The 24,704-nt window shown below is 46.5% G+C and overlaps 1 protein-coding gene across 1 annotated transcript in view; it reads right to left on the bottom strand.

Annotated features, from left to right (window-relative positions):
- Positions 1-6,296: 6,296 nt before the first annotated feature.
- Positions 6,297-24,704, bottom strand: part of WBP4 (WW domain binding protein 4) — a 45,811-nt gene continuing 27,403 nt past the window's right edge. Inside the window, exons 6-10 of the mRNA XM_068106062.2 lie at positions 20,564-20,604; positions 20,073-20,139; positions 10,040-10,299; positions 8,629-8,753; positions 6,297-8,473 (exon numbers count right to left, since the gene is read on the bottom strand). Coding sequence (XP_067962163.2) covers positions 8,254-8,473; positions 8,629-8,753; positions 10,040-10,299; positions 20,073-20,139; positions 20,564-20,604 — 713 coding nt within the window. The 3' untranslated portion in view covers positions 6,297-8,253. The remainder of the gene's footprint in view (positions 8,474-8,628; positions 8,754-10,039; positions 10,300-20,072; positions 20,140-20,563; positions 20,605-24,704) is intronic.

Here is a 24,704-nt window from a genome sequence, read left to right as displayed (position 1 = left end):
AAACTGCCAAAGTCTAGGCTCTCTGCTCACCTTCACTCTTTCATTCCTCTTTTCTCCCGCCTCTGGAACAAACTCCCCCACTCCCTTCAATCACACTCCTCCAACCAGGTCTTTAAAACAGCTGTTCACCACCATCTCTTATCTTCCCCCATCCAAAACCTTGATCTTTTCTACCCCCGGTAATTCACCCCAGAGTCCTTGCAGTGTTCATGTTTTATACCTCTCCCACCTCCCCCCAAGCCCTCTCCCTCCCACAGTTCTCTCGATGTCCCTGCTCTCAAATGTTGTGTTTGTGTCCTTCCCCCTCTCTCCTCATCTTGTCTGCCGCTCCCCTTGTTTTTTGTGTTTTGTGTGTCGGTTTGTCTTTGTGTGATTAATGTTAGCTCTTTCACGAGCCTCGATCTTGTATTCAAACAAACAAACAAACAAACAGAAAAAGAAAAAAGAAACCACATCGAAAGATACCATTGTCTCATCTTGGATTCTAACCTCGCTTATCCTTTTGACAAATTCACCACAAATTGACTGTTCTTTCGTGCAGTAAAACGTTAATATTCATCCTTATGAAGCAGCACTTACACGGTACGAAGGAGTGAAGGTACACCTGATTTCCTAGCTGTTTGCCGCATTAACAGATTTTTGCAAATCTTACTATAATTCACCAAATGTCTGTCTGTCTGTTCCCAGGTACCGCAAAAACGGCTGAACAGATCACAACGAAATTTTGGGTGGGTAATCCTGGGACCCCCTGGAGTAAAATAGGCGATATTGTTTTTCCAATTTTCCCAAACATGATGTAATAATATTTACCGATATGAACAGTGATGTGGCTTTTATTGAAATTCTAAAGATACTGTTTAGATTTTGATGATTTGCGTGTGATATGATTTAACAGATGTTTATATAAATCGTTTAAAATAAAATAAAAAGCCTTCAATTTCTGATATTTTGCCTTTTCATTTGGGCCTCCCAATTGAAGCCCCGCCCGTAGAGCGGGTACCGTTGCTAGTTATCAAAATTCGCTCTAAACGGGTGTAAGCTACTCAAGGTTTTTCGGTCGTACAGTATACGGTACAAGTGTAATGGGTAATCTGCACTCTGCCTGCACTGACTCCAGTCGGCTGGTGCAGATAACTGAAAAATTGTGCGACCACGTGTTTGTGGCGTCTGGCGCTTCTGTCGAGGTTTGAGCAAATGTGCAAACATGAAATTTTGTTTTAAAACTTGAGAAGACTTCTATAGAAACGCACAAACTTCCTGTAACGATCTATGCAGATGAAGCTGTGACAAAGAAGACTTTTCAAAGGTTTTGGGAAGGAAATGAGTGGCGGGAAGATAACAAAAGAAGAGGTCGCCTGTCAGTGGCAAGAACCGATGAGAACGTCGCTCAAGTCAGCACTGTCGTCCAAACAAACCGACGTTTAACCATTCGAGAAATTGCGGAAGCGACGAGTCTTTCATTTGGTTCCGTTCAGGCTAAACTGACAGAGTATTTGAACATGAGACGCGCCAGCACAAAGTTTGCTCCACACATCTTCACAGATGACCAAAAAGAAAATCGTGTCTTCATTTCACCCGCAGGAGGCATGTAGGAAAATGTTTGGAAAACGCTTGGATTCGGAAGAGGGTCAGAAAGCAGTATTCAGGATTGCAGAGCACATAGCGAAAGAGAGGTGTGATGTGATGGGGGTGAGTTGCTTGAAGGATGAAGTGGGACAAATCGTTGTGGACCCAGATGGAATTAAAGGAAGATGGAAAAGATATATGGAAATGCTGTTGAATACAGAGAATGAATGGGATGGCAACATAGAGAGTAACCCAGTTTTAGGCCCGGCAGAGAAGATAACTGAGAAGGAAGTTGAGGAAGCGATAAAAGCAATGAAGAGTGGAAAAGCGGGAGGGCCGACGGGAGTTGTGGGAGATATGTTGAAGGCAGCAGGAAGTTGGGGTGTGAAGAGAATGACAGAGATCTTTAATCTGGTGGTGAAAGAAGGCCGCATTCCAGTGGATTGGGAACCGAGTACGCTCATCCCTCTATACAAGGGGAAAGGTGACCCTCTGGAGTGTGGCTCGTACCGAACGATAAAGTTATTGGAGCATGGAATGAAGGTATTGGAAAGGGTGTTGGAGAGGAGGATAAGGAAGAAAGTGAAGATCGACGAAATGCAGTTTGGATTTATGCCAGGAAGAGGAACGACAGATCTGCTTTTCATTGTGAGGCAGTTGCAGGAGAAGTACATGGAGAAGAGGAAGAAGTTGTTTTTTGGGTTTGTTGATCTGGAGAAAGCATTCGATAGGGTTCCACGCAAAGTATTGACATGGGCATTGAGGAAGTTAGGAGTGGAGGAATGGTTGATCAGAGTAGTGATGGCAATGTACAAAAGAGCGCGCACAGCTGTAAGGACGAAGGACGGGAACAGTGGTGAGTTTGAGGTGAAAGTGGGAGTGCATCAGGGGTCGGTACTAAGTCTACTACTATTTGTAGCTGTGATGGAGGTGCTGGCTCAGAACGTAAAGGAGGGTTTACCGTGGGAGTTGTATGCAGATGATCTGGTGTTGATTGCGGAAAGTATGGATGGACTGAAGGAAAAGATGAACAAGTGGAAGGAATGTATGGAGACAAAAGGTCTGAAGGTGAATATCGGAAAGACGAAGGTGATGGCAAGTGGTAAAGCATGTGGTGAGGTGGAAAGAACTGGGAAGTGGCCGTGTGCTGTGTGCAGGAAGGGTGTCGGAGTGAACTCCATTCAATGTACAATGTGCGCTGAGTGGGTTCATCAAAAATGTAGTGGTCTGAGAGGGTCATTTACCAGTGTGGCAGCTACATTCAAATGTAAAGTGTGCACAGAGGGAGCTGCAGATGGAGGAAATGTTGAGTTGGATGTTGGAGATGGCGTGAAGCTGGAAGGTGTGAAAACATTTTGTGACCTCGGAGACATGCTGAATGGAGAAGGTGGATCAGACTTGGCAACGGTTGCTCGAGTGAGATGTGCATGGAAGAAGTTTCGGGAACTGAGTGGCGTGCTGATGAGGAGGAGAGTGTCGCTGAAGCTGAAGGGAAAGGTGTATGCTGCATGTGTGAGAAGTGTTATGATTTATGGGAGCGAGACATGGGTAATGAACGTAGAGCAGCAACGAAGGCTGGAAAGGGTGGAAATGCGAATGGTTCGATGGATGTGCGGAGTATCGTTGAGAGAGAGGAAGACAAATGATGAATTGCGAAAGATGATGGGAATATTGCCTGTGATTGATGCTGTGAAGAGGAACAGGTTGAGATGGTTTGGTCATGTGTTGAGGAAGGATGAAAGTGACTGGTTGAGAAGAGTGATGGAAATTAATGTAGAAGGAAGTAGAGGACGGGGAAGACCGAAAAAGACTTGGCTAAAGATGGTGGAAGAAGAAATGCGGGCAAGGGGGTTAACAAGGAGAGATGCAGAAAATAGGGCAAAATGGAGAAGATTGTCATGGGGACTGCAAGGCTAAAACCCCCTCTCGCAGGGAAAATGGCCTTAAAATGCATGTTGTTGTTGTTGTTGTTGTTGTATTTCACCCAACTTGTTTGATCGATGCATTTTGGATCCAACATACTTACCCTAGGTGGTAACGGTTGATTAGTTGTGGGTTGACGGGTGTGACCCCAAAACGAAAGCACAGACCTCCCTGTGGAAGACACCGGTGGTCACCGAGATCAAAAAAGGCGCGTCAGTAGCGATCGCAAGTGAAGCTCATGCTGATTGGGTTCTTCGACATGGAAGGAATGGTTCATGCAGAATTTCTTCCTTAAGATGCCATAGTTAATGCGGGTTTTCTGTGTAAGTTATGAAACGTTTGCAAGAGGCACTCGGATGGAAAAGAGCAGAAAACTGGAACAACGGGTGGTTCCTCCATCACAACACGTCCAGCCACACGGCGCTCTTTCCAACAATTTTTGGCAGCAAAAAGCATTCCTGTCATCCTGCATTCGCCTTATTCGCCCGACTTGGCACTGTGCGACTTCTGGCTGTTGCTCAAATTGAAACAAACGATGAAAGGGAAGTGATTTGACTTGATCGAAGACATCAATTCCAACATGACAAACCTTCTGAAGGTGATTAACAAAGAGGAGATCCAGAAATGTTTCCAACAGTGGTAAAACGGAGTACGCGTGCGGGAGCGGAGTACGCGTGCGGGAGCGGAGTACGCGTGCGGGAGCGGAGTACGCGTGCGGGAGCGGAGTACGCGTGCGGGAGCGGAGTACGCGTGCGGGAGCGGAGTGCGGGAGCGGAGTACGCGTGCGGGAGCGGAGTACGCGTGCGGGAGCGGAGTACGCGTGCGGGAGCGGAGTACGCGTGCGGGAGCGGAGTACGCGTGCGGGAGCGGAGTACTCGCGCGGGAGCGGAGTACGCGCGCGGGAGCGGAGTACGCGCGCGGGAGCGGAGTACGCGCGCGGGAGTGGAGTACGCGCGCGGGAGCGGAGTACGCGCGCGGGAGCGGAGTACGCGCGCGGGAGCGGAGTACGCGCGCGGGAGCGGAGTACGCGCGCGGGAGCGGAGTACGCGCGCGGGAGCGGAGTACGCGCGCGGGAGCGGAGTACGCGCGCGGGAGCGGAGTACGCGCGCGGGAGCGGAGTACGCGCGCGGGAGTGGAGTACGCGCGCGGGAGCGGAGTACGCGCGCGGGAGCGGAGTACGCGCGCGGGAGCGGAGTACGCGCGCGGGAGCGGAGTACGCGCGCGGGAGCGGAGTACGCGCGCGGGAGCGGAGTACGCGCGCGGGAGCGGAGTACGCGCGCGGGAGCGGAGTACGCGTGCGGGAGCGGAGTACGCGCGCGGGAGCGGAGTACGCGCGTGGGAGCGGAGTACGCGCGTGGATGCGGAGTACATGTGTGGTCGCGGCGTACCTGTGGGAGCGATGCACTTCAAAGGGGATTAATGATAAGTGTTCAATAAAATGATTTTATTCCAGCATTTATCAAACTTTTTGACACACATCGTAGGTGATTCTGTCTGTCTGAGTCTGTCTGGGGGTGTGGTGTTCCCCATTGAGGGAGTAGCTCCACCCATTCTGGAAGAGGCTTCAAAAACAAATCGTCACCATTTTCGTTCCTCACATAGCTTTAAGGCCTCTTTTGTTAGGCCCGTGGTGGCGTGCTCTCTCTCTCTCTTTTTTTTCTTTCTTTCTCTCTCTCTCTTTCTCTCTCTCTCTCTGTCTCTCTCTCTCTCTCTCCGTGTGTCTCTCTCTCTCTCTCTTAATTCAACTCTAATTCGGTCTCATTTCATTTTTCAGTCGCTAACATGGTTTTAAACTCACTTGCAATAAACGTGAATAAAATTCGATCAAAGTTACCGTTTATATAACGAAATGCATTTTCAAAGGCCTGTAATATAAAGGCCATTCATTGAGTCTCCCTCACAGTTTAATCTCGACTCTAATTCAACATCACAGTCGCTGGAATAGTTCAAGTCTCAGTTTCAATTAAAGTTGAGAAAATCTGCGATATGTATTCCAACAGCCGTTTAGAATGTCGACTGATTGGATAAGATGTGGGCACGGGGAAGGAGAGAGGGGAAGGAGATAGGGGAATTGAGAGAGGGGAAGGAGAGAAGGGAATGAGAGAGGGGAAGGAGAGAGGAGAAGAAGAGGAGAGAACGTTCCCAGGACTTTGTTATTTATATTATTACCTAGTAAAAGTACAGCAACTGAATACTGAAGTTTGGGATGAACCGTAGTCTAATTATATATTCTATATCCCTGGGGTGTATATACAGAGTTTGTTTAAAGCGAGTCAACTCTTTTCCAACCATGGAATTGAACAATACAGTACTTCAAAAATGTACATAATAATGTAAACTAACTCGGGGAATACAATATTTATTAAAAACGTTTGGTTTTAATCTATTTTTACTTTGCAAAGCAAAAAGTTTTCGATTCATTCAAATTTAAAAATGAAGAAGAGGCATGGGGTCCATAGGCCTCTGATGTGCATTTTAAGACTGAATCAAGACGTCTTCGATCATAAATTACTTTTTGAAGAAACAAAGGTACATTTTGATTACAACTCAAGAAAAGGAAACCAGATAATACCTGTTTCATTCCAACAATGTGGGGAGAGGGGCGGAGCTTCGTTCACGTATCGCCACAGATGGGAAAATGCCGAGATATATGAAAAATTCGAGAGAGAGAGCCAGAGCCAACTACTCCCCCCCCCCCCCCCCCCCCCGTGTGTGTGTGTGAGACGCATTGCGCGGTGCAGTGTGTGTGATGTGATGTGATGTGGGAGGGGTGGGGGTGAGGAGGGAGAGTATTTGAACTCTTAAAGTCACATTTTGCATGAGATTTAATTACGCATTTCAAACTGTATTTCCCATGTGCACGCACATGCATTCACATGTTCTCAGAAGTAAATACATTGTGTCGATGACCATTTGTGGATCTGATAAATTGCCAGTAACCATTTTGTAAAACTGAATATGCAGCATCTAAATGAAGATGTCCAAATGTCACACACGTCCATGCCCGTGGGATTCCCACAGGTGACCCCACTAGCGTGTGTGTGTGTGTGTGTGTGTGTGTGTGTGTGTGTGTGTGTGTGTGTGTGTGTGTGTGTGTGTGTGTTATATATATATACATACACACACACACACACGGTACGTGGGGGTGCTATTTGTTGGTCGTGATACGGCATATATTCATTAAAATCTTCATTATAAATGTCAATATTCTTGTGGTTGAGTAGGTCATTGTTTGGTGGTGTATTAACCACATTCTCTCTTCAATGTGTAACGATTCCTTTTGATGGAAAATTTCTGTGCTATGAAGAACAGTCAGAGCTGTTCTGTGGTTATAACCGTAGGGCCACTTGATGAGATCGAGGCCTTTTAGTACGTGTCACCAATTGTTGAACCATTATGTCCGTCCGATCATTTCCCACTCTTCCTTGGCCTTGTACACCTTTTGTTTCCGTGATGTTTAGATTTTTTCATTGGGCTTGCATAAAACTTGAACAACAAACTCCAAATTCAAGCTCCCTTTTGCCATTCCCATCCAAACTGATGGCTTGCCATACTATCATGTACATTCAAATTCCATATCCTACATGTATTTGTCTACTACAGTCGATGCATGTTCAAGTACAATTGATGTCGATCCTTGCCAACACGTACAAGCTCTACCATGATCGATGATGCATCATTGCATTTGCTCTCGCCCTCTGATCCACAATTTGGAGAATCATCAAATCATTTAATGGAGCCAAACCAGCATGGGAATACAAGTTGGGATCGAGGGGACCCAAGCCCAAATGCCTTGGGCCTCAAAAGTGCTAATCTACAGGGTGGGCCAAAGAAAATGTACCCGATTTAAAAATCTAATGAACCGATACGAGTGAAACAATTTTTTGAAACAATATTTGCATCATTCCAAGCACACGTGTGGATGCGTGGCACGGTTACTCGTTACAATCCGCAGCATCTTCATTTCAATGACCTCCAAGCTCACCGGGTGTGTCCCCTTCAGATTGTTTTTGTTATGGGGCTACCCACAAGAAAACGCATTTGAGAAGCCAAGAGCAAGTGGTGATGTGAAGAATTTTGTGAATATTGGATGCGAGACGGTGCGAGCTGTAATCCGCAACTACCGTGCGTATCTGCATCCGCTCAGAATGATGGAAGACATCTTGAAAATGTGAATTGATGTAAATAAACGTTAAAGATCCCTCTATTTGTTTCATTCACATCAGAGTTCATTGGCTATTTGAGTTTTGAAATGGATACGTTTTTTGGCCAACCCTGTACGAACATGTTCAGAAATTCCGAGCAGAGTAATGAACCAATGGTGGTTTTGGAATGAAATAAAAATGACGTTCAAGTGAATGTTGATACAATAATGGAAAACATCCCTTGGTGTTTGACCTTTCCACTCCGACCTATCGATATCGGTCGGTATCACACCTGGTACGCACACTTTAGCCATGCACCACATGCTCCGGTTCACCGACGAGTCACACAATCCGAGTCGGTCGGTCAGTTCGACGAACATTCAATCGCCGAACAATTAGTCCAGAAACCAAGGTCTTTTGGACGTTTACCGGAAGAATCTTCATCACAATGTCGATAGCACGGCATGGCGTGTACGGTGTCCTGGTTAAGCTGCGACGATCATCGACGGTGTAATCGGGCAAAAGGAATGCCGGGATCGAGCCGAGCACTCGAGAAAATTCAACTGCTCTTCCGTAGGATTTGCAAATGTTCGATATCACAATGTACCACCAAACCCTATTACGCATCTACAGTTCTCTTCCGGATGTTTCGAGTTTTTGCTCCATCTTGCGTTCGCGTTTTGAAAGTGTCACCAGAGACTAGACCTGCCAATGAGGGCACTGTTTTCTCCTGAAGGATGAGCTGCGGTCTCTTTTTTTTTAAGGATCGGGCTTCATCGGTCGAGATGGAGTTTCCACGGTCACATGGTCCACAAGGCAACTGCAGATCGAACGGGAATCTGTAGGGAAAGGGAATAAAGGCAAAATAAAGAAAGTAGGGGAATGGTAGCAGGAGGTTGAGGTTAGCGAGTAAGTGCACAAACAGTGAGGTGAGTAAATGGGGAGTAGTGTTGATGAGTAGGAATGGAATGTAAAAAGATAAACAAACCCTTACTTGTTATCCTCCTTCCTAACCTCCTGCCACTCCCCATAGGCATCGCGTCGTTTTGCCTCCATCTTCAGTATCTTCCCTTCATGAGGCTCCTGGGTCTTGCTCTCTTTGCCCTGAGGAGCTTTTTCCTATGGGCAGGGTGAAAGCGGAGGGGCAGAGGCATTCAGAGCACCTTGATGTCATTTAAGGCACAGTGAGAGTGCGTGTAGGTAGAGAAGGATGAGAATCCAAACCCCAAATTTGAGTCCAATATTGTGAGGATGAGCGATGAAAGCTCATATACCTATTTCCTTATGACACGCAGGAATCACCAACTATATTATACACAGTTGCATGTATCTAGAACATATATGGTATGCATGTAGGGTTGAAGGCCTACCTCATGTATCTTATGGCAATTATGGTATGCATGTACAAAGGGGCTGGAAGGATGGCCTAGATGTACACACACCTGTCTCTAAGCTGCCTGGACTAGCCTAGGATTGGATCCAGCCCCAGCTATAAACTCATCATAGTGTAAAAACTTAATGTGCAGGTGCAGCATCTAACTCAATATGTCCCTGAAGACCCCAAAGACCATGAAGACCCAAAAGACACCGAATATGTCAAAAGACTGTTCCCCCCTCTGGGCCGGTGCACCTGCCTCACACCTAGCTCGGCGTCACGCTGTTGACGCCAAAGCTTTCAGAATCATTGGAATCTCCTGCGATGAAGCTAACTCCGAGGGCCTTTCACTCACTCATCGCAGGCAGGATGGTGGTCTTTCTGTCTTTGACTCCTCTCCGGCCTTGCTCCCCCAGCTCTCTCTGTGCTCTGTCCCCCCAATATTCCTTCAGGTCGCACAAGATCTGCCAACAACCCTCTTATGGTTAAACTGCCGAAATCTCGGCTCTCTGCTCACCTTCACTCTTTCATTCCTCTTTTCTCCCGCCTCTGGAACAAACTCCCCCACTCCCTTTAATTCCACTCCACCCTCCAGGTCTTTAAAACAGCTGTTCACCACCATCTCTTATCTTCCCCCATCCAAAACCTTGATCTTTTCTACCCCCATTAAAACACCTCAAATCCACCTCTTTCAATCCCCAACTTCTTTCCTGAAATTCCTAGTCGTGTTCATTTGCTTTATACCGTGTACCCCTCACTCCTCCCCAGCCCTCCCCCCTTCCACAGATCTCCTGACATCCCTGTTCTCTACCGTTGTTGTGCCTGTGTGCTTCCCTCTCTCTCCCCCTCTTGTGTCCCGCTCCCTTCATTGTATGTTTTTTGTGTCTGTGCATGTTTTCATGTTCAATGTGTTCGCTCTTACACGAGCCTAGATTCTGTATACAAGATAAAAATACAACAGAAGAGCAAATCTTAAATGAAGGAATAAACTAAAGTACAGTATTCATAAACTCAACGCATCTACTCTTACCAAGAACTTGATCTTTAGTGGTCGAACACCTGAACATTCTTCATCCTCTACCTTGATCTTCACTTCAATCGCTCCTTCATCCACAACTTCTTTTTTTTCCATATCTACCTCAACCTTGACTTCATGTTGTTCATGTCCTTCTTCGGTTGCTTCACCCCCCACATTCTCTTCACCCTTATTAATTTTCATTTCCTGACTCTCTGCACATCCGGACTCCTCCACATCTGCATTGTCAGCCACTGGTCTTTCCCAACATGACTCTACATGTGAAAAAAAAGGAGAAAGGGAGGAACATGGAGGAAAGATAACTTCGGAAAATTTGAATGATTTGACTTTGGGAGAAAAGAGAAAGAGAAATAAGGAAGACGGAAAACCGTACAAGGAAGATTATAAACACTCTAACATTGGCCGGCACAGTGACCAGTAAGGACACATTGAGTAAGGGCAATTAGGTTGGTTTATATTATGGTACGATGGTAACACTTGAGATTTTGGAAAAGAGTCACACTGAACCATATTAGGGGGTCACAAGTTCTTTGGCTCTACGACAGCAACGGTTCAGCACCCAGACTATATGGTCTTCCCAAGATCCACAAAGGGAATGTCCATCTGAGACTCATTGTGTACCTTGTTAATATTCCGTTGTATCGACTGTCTGGCCTCTTAGCAAGCATCACTGGCAAGCTCGTCGGCAAGACTGTTAAAACAATCAAGAACAGCGATGAATTTGTTGCGAGGATAAGAAATGTTAGAATCCAAGGAGATAAGACTATGGTATATGCTGATGTGGTTTTGCTCTTCACCAATATCCCAGTCGATCTGGGGGTCAATGTCACACTCGATCGGTTGAAACATTCCAATGACTGGAAAATGGTTCGTCAGAACAGCCAATTGACACCTGAGGATGTTGCCAGCCTGCTGGAGATGTGTTTACTAGCACGACCTACCAATACACTCTCTCAACAAATATTTGGCACAGCTGTGGGTTCACCGGTCTCTGCTGTTGTGACTAACTTGGTGATGGAGGGACTTGAACAAAAGAGGTTTGAGTCTCATGAGAATTGGCTAGATACTAGAACAGGTCAGTGAATGATGCCTTCACTACTGTGTATAGAGACATGGTAGAACACCTATTTGGGCAACTTGCTGGGTTTTTCCTAGCATTTGCTTGATAAATGGAATTGAAAAAGAAAGGAAATTGGCCTTTTTGGATTTGGACGTTTACCTAAAGACGTCGGTTTACAGGAAATCAACCCACACCATCAGATTACTGGATTTTAAATTCCCACAGCCCAATCACCCACAAACGCAGTGCAGCACAGACTTTGGCAGCACGGGCATGGATTGTCATCTTCCAAAGCCGATGTAATTAAATAAATCACATTAGTTAGAGGAGTCCTGCTCAATAATAGGGATAACAAACGGATACTCCCTACCCTGAAAGAACCAAAACAGACAGAATGGAAGAGGCCAGACACGCTTGGGCGCGATGTACTGCCGTACTACCCGGGCCTTTCCGAAAGGATTGGCAAGATAGTAAGCAGCACATGGATTGACATAGCCTACAAGCCTCTATGCACCATGGCAAAAAAAAAATGGCAAAAATTGGATGGTGCAAGCAGCCGAATAAGGTGAGCAAGAAACAGCGCTCGTTCCACAACACCACACTCACATGCATAACACCTGACAAACACCAATCGTGCAACACACACGTCGTCGTATCCAACCCGCCCCGTCCAGGCAACTAGCCATGTCCGTGCCCCGGAACCACAAAAAGAATGAGCGAGTGCGCTTTCGCGCGTGCACGCACACACACACGGGAATATAAAGAGCAGAGCAGACCATCGATGATGTCCTTTGACGATTATTTGCTTAAGGTGGGGCAAAATAAAAACACTCCTCCATTGACCTCTTCCACCGGCACATGAACAGAAATGAATGGTCGCATCGGGAATAAAAGCAGACACGTTCCGAGGTCTATTGGCCTGAGAAAGCTCGCTAGGAGGCGGGTGAAACGTCACCTGAGACCGGATGTGCTACTGCTTATTTATTATTTCAATCAGCGGAGTACATCGAGTTACTTTTTTGGTTGATGCGCCTTTCTTAAAAAAATAACAATTACATACAGTACCGTATACGTATTTATGTAAACACGTACACACACACACACACACACACATATATATGTGTGTGTGTATGTGCATTTGGGGGGGGGGGGGGGGGGAGTAATTAATTGGTGAAACACCAGCGCAGTCATCTTCGGAGCCTTTCAATCACCCCTTTTAGGATGAGCTCACCTGAAATAACGAAGTTGACTTTCAGAAAAAAACTTCACCTTGTTGCAGAATATCTCTGTCTGGAACAATAATCTAAAACTATACTGTACTATACTCGAAACTATACACGGAGGTTTCTGGACTTCAGACCAGACTTTGGTGGGTTAAACCGGTTTTATGAGCGCTCTAACGTCCCTCCTCCCTCACAGCATATTTCTGGTGTGGGCAGTAATTATATTTGTCTGAAGGCCTTTGAGCTTCTGCATAGCAGATGACAAAGCTCGCTCTTCGGGCCGTTTTGGATGCTGTGTCCATAATAATTTTCTTCTTTCCTTTTGGGATGCCTAAAAGGGCAAGGCATTTGCTGAAAGATGAATTGTAAAATATATATATATTGCTACGGTTTTGAGATTGGCACATATTGATCATTAAAGGTTAAAGGGTTGCCCCCCATAGTTAGTCCACGAGCAACACATAGGCCACCTGTAGTATTAGTTATATCATAGTATGTGTAGGTATAGGCCATTTCCCCTATTGATACCTGCGCTGTGTAAAGACATGAGATTAGGTCCCTTCATTTTGCGTCCACCCTCCAAGTCCCACCTCTATGGGCATAATTGATCCCGCACCCCATTTGGCTGACCCCCCTCAGTTTGTTACGCTTTGGCTACCTACAGCATTTGTTACGCTTTGGCTGCCAGCAGCATTCGCTGCCCTTTGTTTGCTCACTAGTCGAGTAACACGAGGTAGGCCTAAGAGGGAGGAGCGCAGGGTCGGCGTCAAGGCAGTGCATCAGAGGCGATGACGGTAAGAGCCACCAGCCAACCAGGGCTCCAAGGGCATGGCGTGATAAGGCGCGTCTGGTAAGTGCTAGAAGGTTCGCGGGGCGTGCCTATATAAGTGATTGCACAAAGCCATTGAACAGGACTCGGTCAGGACTCGCAAGGAGAGAGCGCACGTGAGGGCACTTGTTAATCAAGAGGACTGTGAAGAACGTGATTCACAGCGCTCGCTTTGGAGGCATTGCGCTATATCTCAGTATTACGAAGCGCTGAAGGAAAGGCAGCCAGGCGCGCCGGTGGCGAATATCGCCTATTCAGCCACGCGAGTGAACGCGGCAATAGCCGCCAGTGTTAACTGCCAGAGCCCAGACCCTACTCTTCGCCCCGTATTATCCCGTGTGCGCCGGACGACACGCGGAGAGCTCCTGCCCCTCTACTTACCATCTGCCCGGGACGAACCGGAGGCCGGAGGGAGCTGCACGAGAGCCATCCCTGGACGTGGTGAACATCATCCTGCAGCTGCAAACCCCGTGTGAGTGTGTCTGTGTGTGAGACGGGCCCGTTTGTCCTGGGGATTAAGTTAAGACTGTTTTTAAGGCTGCACTGTGTCCCTCTTTTCTCTGAATCATTGTAAATAGTGTGAATAAATTCTGTTCTTCCTTTCTTCCCAATTCGACCGCTTCTGTGATTTCTCCATTGGCTAAGCGTGGTACGAACGAGATCGTTAGAACCGGGGTCACCAACTACACGGCACGGATCGCGTGTACGCACCGCTCAGCGTCTCAACACGCGTGATTCGTGCAGGGCTTATTTCCTCGTTTCTGGGCAGCGAGAGTAATTAGGTAATAGTGATTCTAGTCCTACGACCCTATTTCGCGCTGTCCGGGAAGGACGTCATAGGTCCCGGGTCCCGTCGGCCAGTCAAAGACAAGGGGACTAATCCCCCCTTGGTAAGGGGAATAGACCGGCGGCGGGATCCGCAACAACATATATATATCTGTGCAGTGTCTGTGTTGTGTTGTGTTGTCACTGAACTACTCCCTCAAACTTTTGTGAAATCGTACCAAACTTCTGGTATGCACATATCTCTCCTGTCGGTATGTCCTTAGGGTATTTATTTTTGGGGGGGCGGGGGAATTTTTTTTTTCAACTTCAATTGTTTATAAAACGTAATATCACGTATATTACAAATACATTTGTGCATTATAATTGCTTGAATTATGATTGGTGTAAACCATGACAAAATAGCAACTCAGGTACAGTCATTTATCTATATATCTACATATCTAGGCAGTGTCTGTTGTCACTGAACTACTCCCTGAAACTTTTGTTTCCGTGGTTGTGAAGTGTTTTTAATAACGTGGTGCTGGTTTTGAATTACGTGATGGTGAGGGGTTTTGAATTACTTGGTGGTGAGGTGTTTTAAATTATGTGGTGGTGAGGTGGTTTTTAATTATGTGGTGGTGAGGTGTTTTGAATTATTTGGTGGTGAGGTTTTTAAAAATTTGTGTTGGTGAGGTGTTTTGAATTAGTTGGTGAGGAGGTGTTTTGAATTACGTGGTGGTGAGGTGTTTTGAATTACATGGGGGTGAGGTGTTTTAAATTTGGTGGGGGTGAGGTGTTTTAAATTACTTGGTGGTGAGGTGTTTTAAATTTGGTGGGGGTGAGGTGCTTTAAATTACTTGGTGGTGAGGTGTTTTAAGTTAGGTGGTGGTAAGGTGTTTTGAATTACATGGGGGTGGGGTGTTTTGAATTACATGGGGGTGAGGTGTTTTAAATTACGTGTGGGTGGGGTGTTTTGAATTACATGGGGGTGAGGTGTTTTAAATTATGTGGGGGTGAGGTATTTTAAATTACTTGGTGGTGAGGTGTTTTAAATTAGGTGGGGTGAGGTGTTTTAAATTACTTGGTGGTGAGGTGTTTTAAATTACATGGGGGTGAGGTGTTTTAAATTACGTGGTGGTGAGGTGTTTTAAATTACTTGGTGGTAAGGTGTTTTAAATTAGGTGGTGGTAAGGTGTTTTGAATTACATGGGGGTGGGGTGTTTTGAATTACATGGGGGTGAGATGTTTTAAATTACGTGGGGTGAGGTGTTTTAAATTACGTGGGGTGAGGTGTTTTAAATTACTTGGTGGTGAGGTGTTTTAAATTACGTGGTGGTGAGGTGTTTTGAATTACGTGGTGGTGAGGTGTTTTGAATTACGTGGTGGTGAGGTGTTTTGAATTACGTGGTGGTGAGGTGTTTTGAATCATGTGGTGGTGAGGTATTTATAATTAGGTGGTGGTGAGGTGTTTTTAATTAAATGGGGGTGAGGTGTTTTAAATTACGTGGGGGTGAGGTATTTTAAATTACTTGGTGGTGAGGTGTTTTAAAGTAGGTGGGGTGAGGTGTTTTAAATTACTTGGTGGTGAGGTGTTTTAAATTACTTGGTGGTGAGGTGTTTGAAATTACATGGGGGTGAGGTGTTTTGAATTACGTGGTGGTGAGGTGTTTTAAATTACGTGGGGTGAGGTGTTTTAAATTACGTGGTGGTGAGGTGTTTTAAATTACTTGGTGGTAAGGTGTTTTAAATTAGGTGGTGGTAAGGTGTTTTGAATTACATGGGGGTGGGGTGTTTTGAATTACATGGGGGTGAGATGTTTTAAATTACGTGGGGTGAGGTGTTTTAAATTACGTGGGGTGAGGTGTTTTAAATTACTTGGTGGTGAGGTGTTTTAAATTACGTGGTGGTGAGGTGTTTTGAATTACGTGGTGGTGAGGTGTTTTGAATTACGTGGTGGTGAGGTGTTTTGAATTACGTGGTGGTGAGGTGTTTTGAATTACGTGGTGGTGAGGTGTTTTGAATTACGTGGTGGTGAGGTGTTTTGAATTACGTGGTGGTGAGGTGTTTTTAAATCATGTGGTGGTGAGGTATTTATAATTAGGTGGTGGTGAGGTGTTTTTAATTAAATGGGGGTGAGGTGTTTTAAATTACGTGGGGGTGAGGTATTTTAAATTACTTGGTGGTGAGGTGTTTTAAAGTAGGTGGGGTGGGGTGTTTTAAATTACTTGGTGGTGAGGTGTTTTAAATTACTTGGTGGTGAGGTGTTTGAAATTACATGGGGGTGAGGTGTTTTGAATTATGTGGTGGTGAGGTGTTTTAAATTACGTGGGGTGAGGTGTTTTAAATTACGTGGGGTGAGGTGTTTTAAATTACGTGGGGGTGACGTATTTTAAATTACATGGGGGTGAGGTATATATGGACTGGTGAGAGATATATGGACTTCCGCTTCTGGTCCGCTCGAGCAAGGAGGCTTGCTTCGATCTCGTCACAGCATCGAAGTCCTTTCCAAGGGTGTGGTGCTGACTGGGCCGCCGTGGTGCTGACCGGGCAAACGTGGCGTGGTGCTGACGGGGCCCCCGCAGCCGTGATGCCCCCCCCAGAATTTCCATGTTTTAAACGTTTCCCAGTGTGTACCCTGGATTAGAATAGGTACACCGTATCCCTGCGTGTCGTAAGAGACGACTAAGAGGGTTGGCGTCAGGAAGGGCATCCGGCCATAAAAACTGCCTCAAAAATAGAACCATGACAATTACAACTACATATGGGCAGGGTACAGCCCGAAGTGGAGATCGGTTTCTGAGGTTTGGGACATGGAATGTAGGGACAATGACAGGGAGATCAGGAGAAGTGGTGGAAGTATTGGTTAGAAGAAGAGTGGACATATGTTGTGTGCAAGAGACGAGATGGAAGGGAAGTGGTGTGAGAATGGTGAAGGGTAGGCAGGGACAGAAATACATGTTTGTGTGGCAAGGGTGCCTGGAGGGCGTGAATGGTGTTGGTGTCCTGTTTTCTGAGGAGTTTGTAGACAGTGTGGTGAGTGTGACTAGAGTGAGTGATAGGTTGATGATGGTGAAAATGATGATTGGAAAGCTCTTGGTGAACGTCATCTCGGGATATGCTCCGCAGGTTGGTCGAAGCGATGAAGAGAAGGACAAGTTCTGGTGTGCGGTAGAGAAGCTGATGGAAAACGTGAAAGATGAGGAAGTTGTTGTGGTAGGAGGAGACCTAAATGGACATGTGGGAAGGAGTATGGATGGTTTTGATGGAGTTCATGGGGGTTACGGATATGGTGTGAGAAATGGAGAAGGTGAAAGGATTTTGGAGTTTGCTGATGGAGCTGATTTGTTGATTTGTAATACTCAGTTCCAGAAAGAGGATAATAAGCTTGTTACATACACGTCAGGTGGGTCGACGACAACCGTTGACTACCTGATTGTGCGTAGGCGAGATAGGGGGCACCTCCGGGACACAAAGGTGATCCTGGGGGAGGAGGCTGTTTCTCAGCACCACTTGGTTGTCTGTGACATAAAGGTGAAAGGTGCGAGGAGAGCTCGGCGGGTGAAGTACCAACCAAGAATGAAGGTGTGGAGGTTGAAAGAGGTGACAGTAAGGGAGGCATTAAAAGAGAGGCTGAGTAGGGTCGAGGATGATGTGGTTGAGCTTGAAAGTGGTTGGATGTCAATGAAAGCTAGTCTGTTGGGAGCCGTTGGTGAGGTATGTGGATGGACAAAAGGACCACCGAGGCACTTGGAAACATGGTGGTGGGATGAGGAAGTTGGAAACAGGATTGACGAGAAGACGAAGAAGTTCAAGGAGTGGCAGAAGGCGAAGGGTACGGGAGCAGAAACAGCAGAGCATGAAAGTTATAAGGCAGCCAGGAAGGCTGCAAAGAAAGAGGTAGCAAAGGCGCAGGAGGCATGTAGGAAAATGTTCGGAGAATGCTTGGATTCGGAAGAGGGTCAGAAAGCAGTATTCAGGATTGCAAAGCAGATAGCGAAAGAGAGGTGTGATGTGATGGGGGTGAGTTGCTTGAAGGATGAAGTGGGACAAATCGTTGTCGACCCAGATGGAATTAAAGGAAGATGGAAAAGATATATGGAAATGCTGTTGAATACAGAGAATGAATGGGATGGCAACATAGAGAGTAACCCAGTTTTAGGACCGGCAGAGAAGATAACTGAGAAGGAAGTTGAGGAAGCGATAAAAGCAATGAAGGGTAGAAAAGCGGGAGGGCCGACGGGAGTTGTGGGAGATATGTTGAAGGCAGCAGGAAGTTGGGGTGTGAAGAGAATGACAGAGATCTGTAATCTGGTGGTGAAAGAAGGCCGCATTCCAGTGGTTTGGGAACTGAGTACCCTCGTCCCTCTATACAAGGGGAAAGGTGACCCTCTGGAGTGTGGCTCATACCAAGAGATAAAGTTATTGGAGCATGGAATGAAGGTATTGGAAAGGGTGTTGGAGAGGAGGATAAGGAAGAAAGTGAAGATCGACGAAATGCAGTTTGGATTTATGCCAGGAAGAGGAACGACAGATGCGCTTTTCATTGTGAGGCAGTTGCAGGAGAAGTACATGGAGAAGAGGAAGAAGTTGTTTCTTGGGTTTGTTGATCTGGAGAAAGCATTCGATCGGGTTCCACGCATGGACATTGAGGAAGTTAGGAGTGGAGGAATGGTTGATCAGAGTAGTGATGGCAATGTACAAAAGAGCGCGCACAGCTGTAAGGACGAAGGACGGGAACAGTGGTGAGTTTGAGGTGAAGGTGGGAGTGCATCAGGGGTCGGTACTAAGTCCACTACTATTTGTAGCTGTGATGGAGGTGCTGGCTCAGAACGTAAAGGAGGGTTTACCATGGGAGTTGTTGTATGCAGATGATCTGGTGTTGATTGCGGAAAGTGTGGATGGACTGAAGGTGATGGCAAGTGGTAAAGCATGTGGTGAGGTGGAAAGAACTGGGAAGTGGCCCTGTGCTGTGTGTAGGAACGGTGTCGCACTGTCGGAGTGAACTCCATTCAATGTACAATGTGCGCTGAGTGGGTTCATAAAAAATGTAGTGGTCTGAGAGGGTCATTAACCAGTGTGGCAGCTACATTCAAATGTAAGGTGTGCACAGAGGGAGCTGCAGATGGAGGAAATGTTGAGTTGGATCTTGGAGACGGCGTGAAGCTGGAAGGTGTGAAAACATTTTGCTACCTTGGAGACATGCTGAATGGAGAAGGTGGATCAGACTCGGCAACGGTTGCTCGAGTGAGATGTGCATGGAAGAAGTTTCGGGAACTGAGTGGCGTGCTGATGATGAGGGGAGTGTCGTTGAAGCTGAAGGGAAAGGTGTATGCTGCACGTGTGAGAAGTGTTCTGATTTATGGGAGCGAGACATGGGTAATGGACGTCGAGCAGCAACGAAGGTTGGAAAGGGTGGAAATGCGAATGGTTCAGTGGATGTGCGGAGTATCGTTGAGAGAGAGGAAGACAAATGATGAATTGCGAAAGATGATGGGAATACAGCCTGTGATTGATGCTGTGAAGATGAACAGGTTGAGATGGTTTGGTCATGTGTTGAGGAAGGATGAAAGTGATTGGTTGAGAAGAGTGATGGAAATGAATGTAGAAGGAAGTCGAGGACGGGGAAGACCGAGAAAGACTTGGCTAAAGATGGTGGAAGAAGAAATGCGGGCAAGGGGGTTAACAAGGAGAGATGCAGAAAATAGGGCAAAATGGAGAAGATCGTCATGGGGACCGCAAGGCTAACCCCCACTCTCGTAGGGAAAATGGCCTTTAAAATGCATGTTGTTGTTGTTGTTGTTGTATGTGAAGTAGGTCGAGTTCAAGCATAAGGACACCAGATCCACAATCTGCAAGATCAGTCTAAAATCTGCGATAGAACATGACTGCTGCGAAGCATAAATTCAGCTTCAAAAATCCTAAATTCTCTCCCTCTGAGCTTCTTTCACAGACTGTTCCAAGGGGATGGGTCCAAGCAAGCTTCGTTCGCCCAACTGAGCGTCTTCATCCCCTTTTCTCCTCGGCACGGCACTTGCATGTCCGTGTGCCTGTGTCCACATTATTAACATTGTGCGTTCAAAAGTATCTCACTGATCCTTGAAAATAAAAACGAGAATCATCATGCTGAGTGGATAAAGATCTTTTACTCACCTCCAGAAACTGGGTTGAAGAAATAAGGCCAGCCTTCACTGGTCCACCCCGTAACCCACGGCAACAGCTGCAATGGGAAATGGGAAAACCAACATTTAGCTTTCCACACACCATGCTCAAGCTCATCACACGCACACAACCACCAGCCACACACCCACTGCTGCCGATTCCCCCACCACACAACCACCAGCCACACATGCACCACTGCTGATTCCCCTGCCACACGACCACCAGCCACACACGCACCACTGCCGATATTCCCCCACCACACAACCACCAGCCACACACCCACCGCTGCCGATTCCCCCACCACACAACCACCAGCCACACACGCACCACTGCTGATGCCCCCGCCACACGACCGCCAGCCACACTCCCCTGACCCCACTGCTCATCCCCCACCATACAGCCACCACCCCCTACCACCCACCACCGCTCATTGCTCTTCCACACAGTCCCAACGATGCACATCTGGCTCATATTTTCCTCACCACGTCATCAATGAATCCGGCTGGAGGTTCCCAGGATGTTTCTGCAGGAGGAATACATGCAGAGTTTTATTTTGACACAAGAAGGCAGTGCAATGCACTGTCCACATGAAATGACAGTCGCTTTACATCTTGTGCGGCATTCCAAACCAAATCAACCAATAATATATACATATATATATACATATACACACACCTGTACACACACACACACACACACACACACACACACACCTGTACACACACACACACACACACACACACACACACACACACACACACACACACACACACACACACACACACACACACACACACACACACACACACACACACACATATATACACAGGAGGAGGTCATGGGGCTGGTACAGCACGGGAAGCATGGCTTGGTTTGGATGAAGCATGAGCGATGGGGAAAGGCACGTGTGAAAGAGAGGAGGAAGATGGTTGAGAGGGAGGTGGGAAGAAAGGAGGAGGAGGGGAGATATGTGAAAGTAGTCGGACAGGCACAGCAAGGTGCTTGGACTAGGTGGGAAGGTGTGCAGGTGAGGACATTGAAATGGCAAGAGATTTGGAGGATGGAGCCAATATTGTTGAGTTTCCTGTTGCGGCAACGTATGATGTGCTTCCGTCACCAGTAAAGTTGAGATTGTGGGGTTGTTGCAGGAGAGATGTTCTTTGTGTGGAGGTTTGGGAATGGTGCAGAATGCACCGAGTGCATGCTCGGTAGCATTGGCAGCAGGAAGATACAAGTGGCGGCATGATCAGGTGCTGGCGGTGGTAGTGCAGATGGTGCCACAAAAGAGGTGCTGGGATCGAGAGAGAAAGAGTGGAGAAGGAGACCGATGGGGGAGAGGTGTTGTTTTGTCAAAGAGAGCCAAGTGGTAAGAGGTGGAAAGAGGAGGAGATGGAAAGCAAGAGGGCTGTCAGATGCTTGTGATTGGCAGGTGGTGGCAGACCGAAAGCCACAATTGGTATTCGCAGAGGAGATCTGTGTGACAAGGTTGCAGCCTGACATTGTCATCTGGTCAGGTGCAACAAGACAGGTCATTTTACGGGAATTTTCTGTACCTTGGGAAGAGAACATGGAGGAGGTGCACGAGAGGAAGACAGGAAAGTACAGTGAGCTGGAGGCAGAGTGCCGGGAGAAGGGTTGGCGAGTTTTTGTCAGCCATTTAAGGTGGGGTGTAGAGGGTATATTGGCAATTACTTTTCTGCATTTCTTGCTCAGCTTGGAGTGTGTGGGACAGAGTGGCTCAGGTTGCCTTGAAAGGCTCATTTTGGATTTGGAGGAAGTTTATGGAGGCACGTCGAACGGTGTAGGTTGAGGTTGTGGGTGGTGGTTCATTTCAACTAAAGGGGTAGTGACTGAGCGCGGAAGAGAAATGGAGATGTGTGAATGGTGTGTGTGTGTTTGATTACCTTTGCACACACCACCTTTCAGATTACCTATGCACCTTAACAACCACATCCATGTTAATTATGACGATTCAGGAGGTCGTTCTGTACGTCGAAACATCATTTTGTAAATACATATTTAATATTGACAACACGAATGAATGTTCAACACACGACAATGAGGTTGCCCGACACCAAATTTTGGCTGCCCTGGACCTGGACCTGGATTTTGGAATCGCTAATGTCGACCTTGGTTTATTATCCAGGGTTATGGCCCGTGCCATAGTTGTGCTCATTACCTCCGCCACCAAAGATGGATGGAGGTTATGTTTCACCCCTGTCTGTTTGTTTGTTTGTGAACAAGATATCTCAAAAAGTTGTGGACGGATTCGGATGAGATTTGACAGGCAGGTAGCATGTGTGACAAGGACGAAACGATTACATTTTGGTGAAGATCCGGATTCGGATCCGGCTACAAGAATTTTTAAAGTGATTCTTCACCATTGGGAGATAGGGCCAAAAACGATACATAGCACGATATCTCAAAAGGTTATGGATGGATTTGGATGAAAGTTGGTGGACAGGTTGGGTGTCTTGACAAGGACAAATAGATTCGCTTTTGGTGAAGATCTGAAAATGGATTCGGATATGAGAATTATTTAATTTTTGAAGTGATTCTTCACCACTGGGGGAAAGGGCTAAAACCAACATATAGCAGGATATCTCAAAACGTTATGGATTTGGACGAAACCTGTTGGTCCGGTCGTGTGTGTGACGAGGAAGAAACGATTCAATTTTGATGAAGATTCAGATGCAATAATTACCTCCAACATCTGTAATGGACGGAGGTTATGTTTTAAGCCTGTTTGTTGATTATTTAGTTGTGAAATAAAAGATTTGCACGTGTATTAATTAGTTGGTCTGGTTTGGTATTCTGTCTGTCTGTCTATCGCCTACAGGTCACAATTTCAACCGATCTTCACGAAATTCACCAAATGGTAGAGTTGGTCATAAGCAAAAATCCTATTGTTTTTGGAGTCAAAAGGTCAATAGGCCAAAGGTCACCAACTAGTTGTCAAATTTCTAAAATCTTCAATTTTCATCCGAATGACTTGAAATTTGAAGAGGATTTGCATATATGGTCACTGAATTCAACCACCAACTATTTTTGAGGTCAACATAGGCCAGATTTCTAAAATCCTCAATTTTCATATGATTGACTTGAACTTGTCGGAGGATATGCATATGTGGTCACTGAATTCAACCACAAAGTATTTTTGAGGTCAACATAGACCAAAAGGTCAGCATAGGCCGGGCCAGATTTCTAAAATCCGCAATTTTCATCCAATTAACTGACGATTCAGGAGGGTTTCTGAATGGGTTTCTCTCATCTCCTCTTCCTGTTCAGGCTGGAGTTCCCCAAGGCAGTGTTCTGGGCCCTGTGCTTTTTCTGGTCTTCATCAATGATCTCTCTGACTCTCTTGAAAATCCTCTCTATCTCTTTGCTGATGACTCCACTCTCTGCTGCTCCATTCCTCATCCCTCAGATCGGCAGTCCGCATCCTCCTCACTCTCTGCAGACCTGGACAAAATCACAGACTGGGCAAACAAGTGGAACATGTCTTTCAATCCTGACAAATCTCACACTCTTACTATGTCTCTCCGAAAAGACCGACTGGACAACCCTCCCATCTACTTTCTGAACAATACTCTCCAAGAAGTTCTGCCACTCAAGCTTTTGGGTCTCACTACCTGCCATGATCTTTCCTGGGAAAACCACATTTCAAATCTGGCCTCCAAAGCCAGTCGCCGACTGGGCATCCTCCGTCGTGCGAAGTCCTTCCTTGGCACACCTGAGCTCCTCACCACATAAAAGGCTTTCATCCGCAGCTCAATGGAATACTGCTCTCCCCTCTGGTCTGGTGCTCCTGCCTCACACCTAGCTCGTCTTCACGCTGTTGAAACCAAAGCATTCAGAATCATTGGAATCTCCCGCGATGAAGCTAATTCCAAGGGCCTTTCACTTACTCACCACAGGCAAGGGCCTTTCACTTACTCACCACAGGCAGGTTGGTGGTCTTTCTGTCTTTTACCGACTCCTCTCCGGCCTTGCTCCCCCAGCTCTCTCTGGGCTCTGTCCCCCAAATATTCCTGCAGGTCGCACAAGATCTGCCAGCAACCCTCTTATGGTTAAACTGCCAAAATCAAGACTCTCTGCTCACCTTCACTCCTTCATTCCTCTCTTCTCCTGCCTCTGGAACAAGCTCCCTCACTCTCTTCAATCCCACTCCTCCCTCCAGGTCTTTAAAACAGCTGTTCACCACCATCTCTTATCTTCCCCCATCCAAAACCTTGATATTTTCTACCCCAGCTAATTTCACCCCAGACCCACTTTGAAATACCACCTTCTTTCCTGGAAGTGCTTGCAGTGTCCTTGTGTTTTATACTTCTCCCACCCCCCCCCCCCCCTTCCCACTCCTCCTCCCCCCAAGCCCTCTCCCTCCCACAGATCTCTGGATGTCCCTGCTCCCAAATGTTGTGCTTGTGTGCTTCCCCTTCTCTCCCCATCTTGTCTACCGCCCCACTTATTATATGTTTTATGTGTCTGTTCGATTTTTTTGTGTGATAAATGTTAGCTCTTTCACGAGCCTCGATCCTGTATACAAAAAAAAAAAGAAAAAAAAAAAAGGGTCAACATGGGACAAATTTCTAAAATCCTCAATTTTAATCCGATTAACTTGAA

Source organism: Myxine glutinosa, chromosome 1 (assembly GCF_964187855.1).
Source record: "Myxine glutinosa chromosome 1, kmMyxGlut1.1, whole genome shotgun sequence".
Lineage (NCBI taxonomy): Eukaryota > Metazoa > Chordata > Myxini > Myxiniformes > Myxinidae > Myxine > Myxine glutinosa.
Note: the sequence above shows the minus strand (reverse complement) of the source record. Positions and strands in the feature narration are given on the sequence as shown.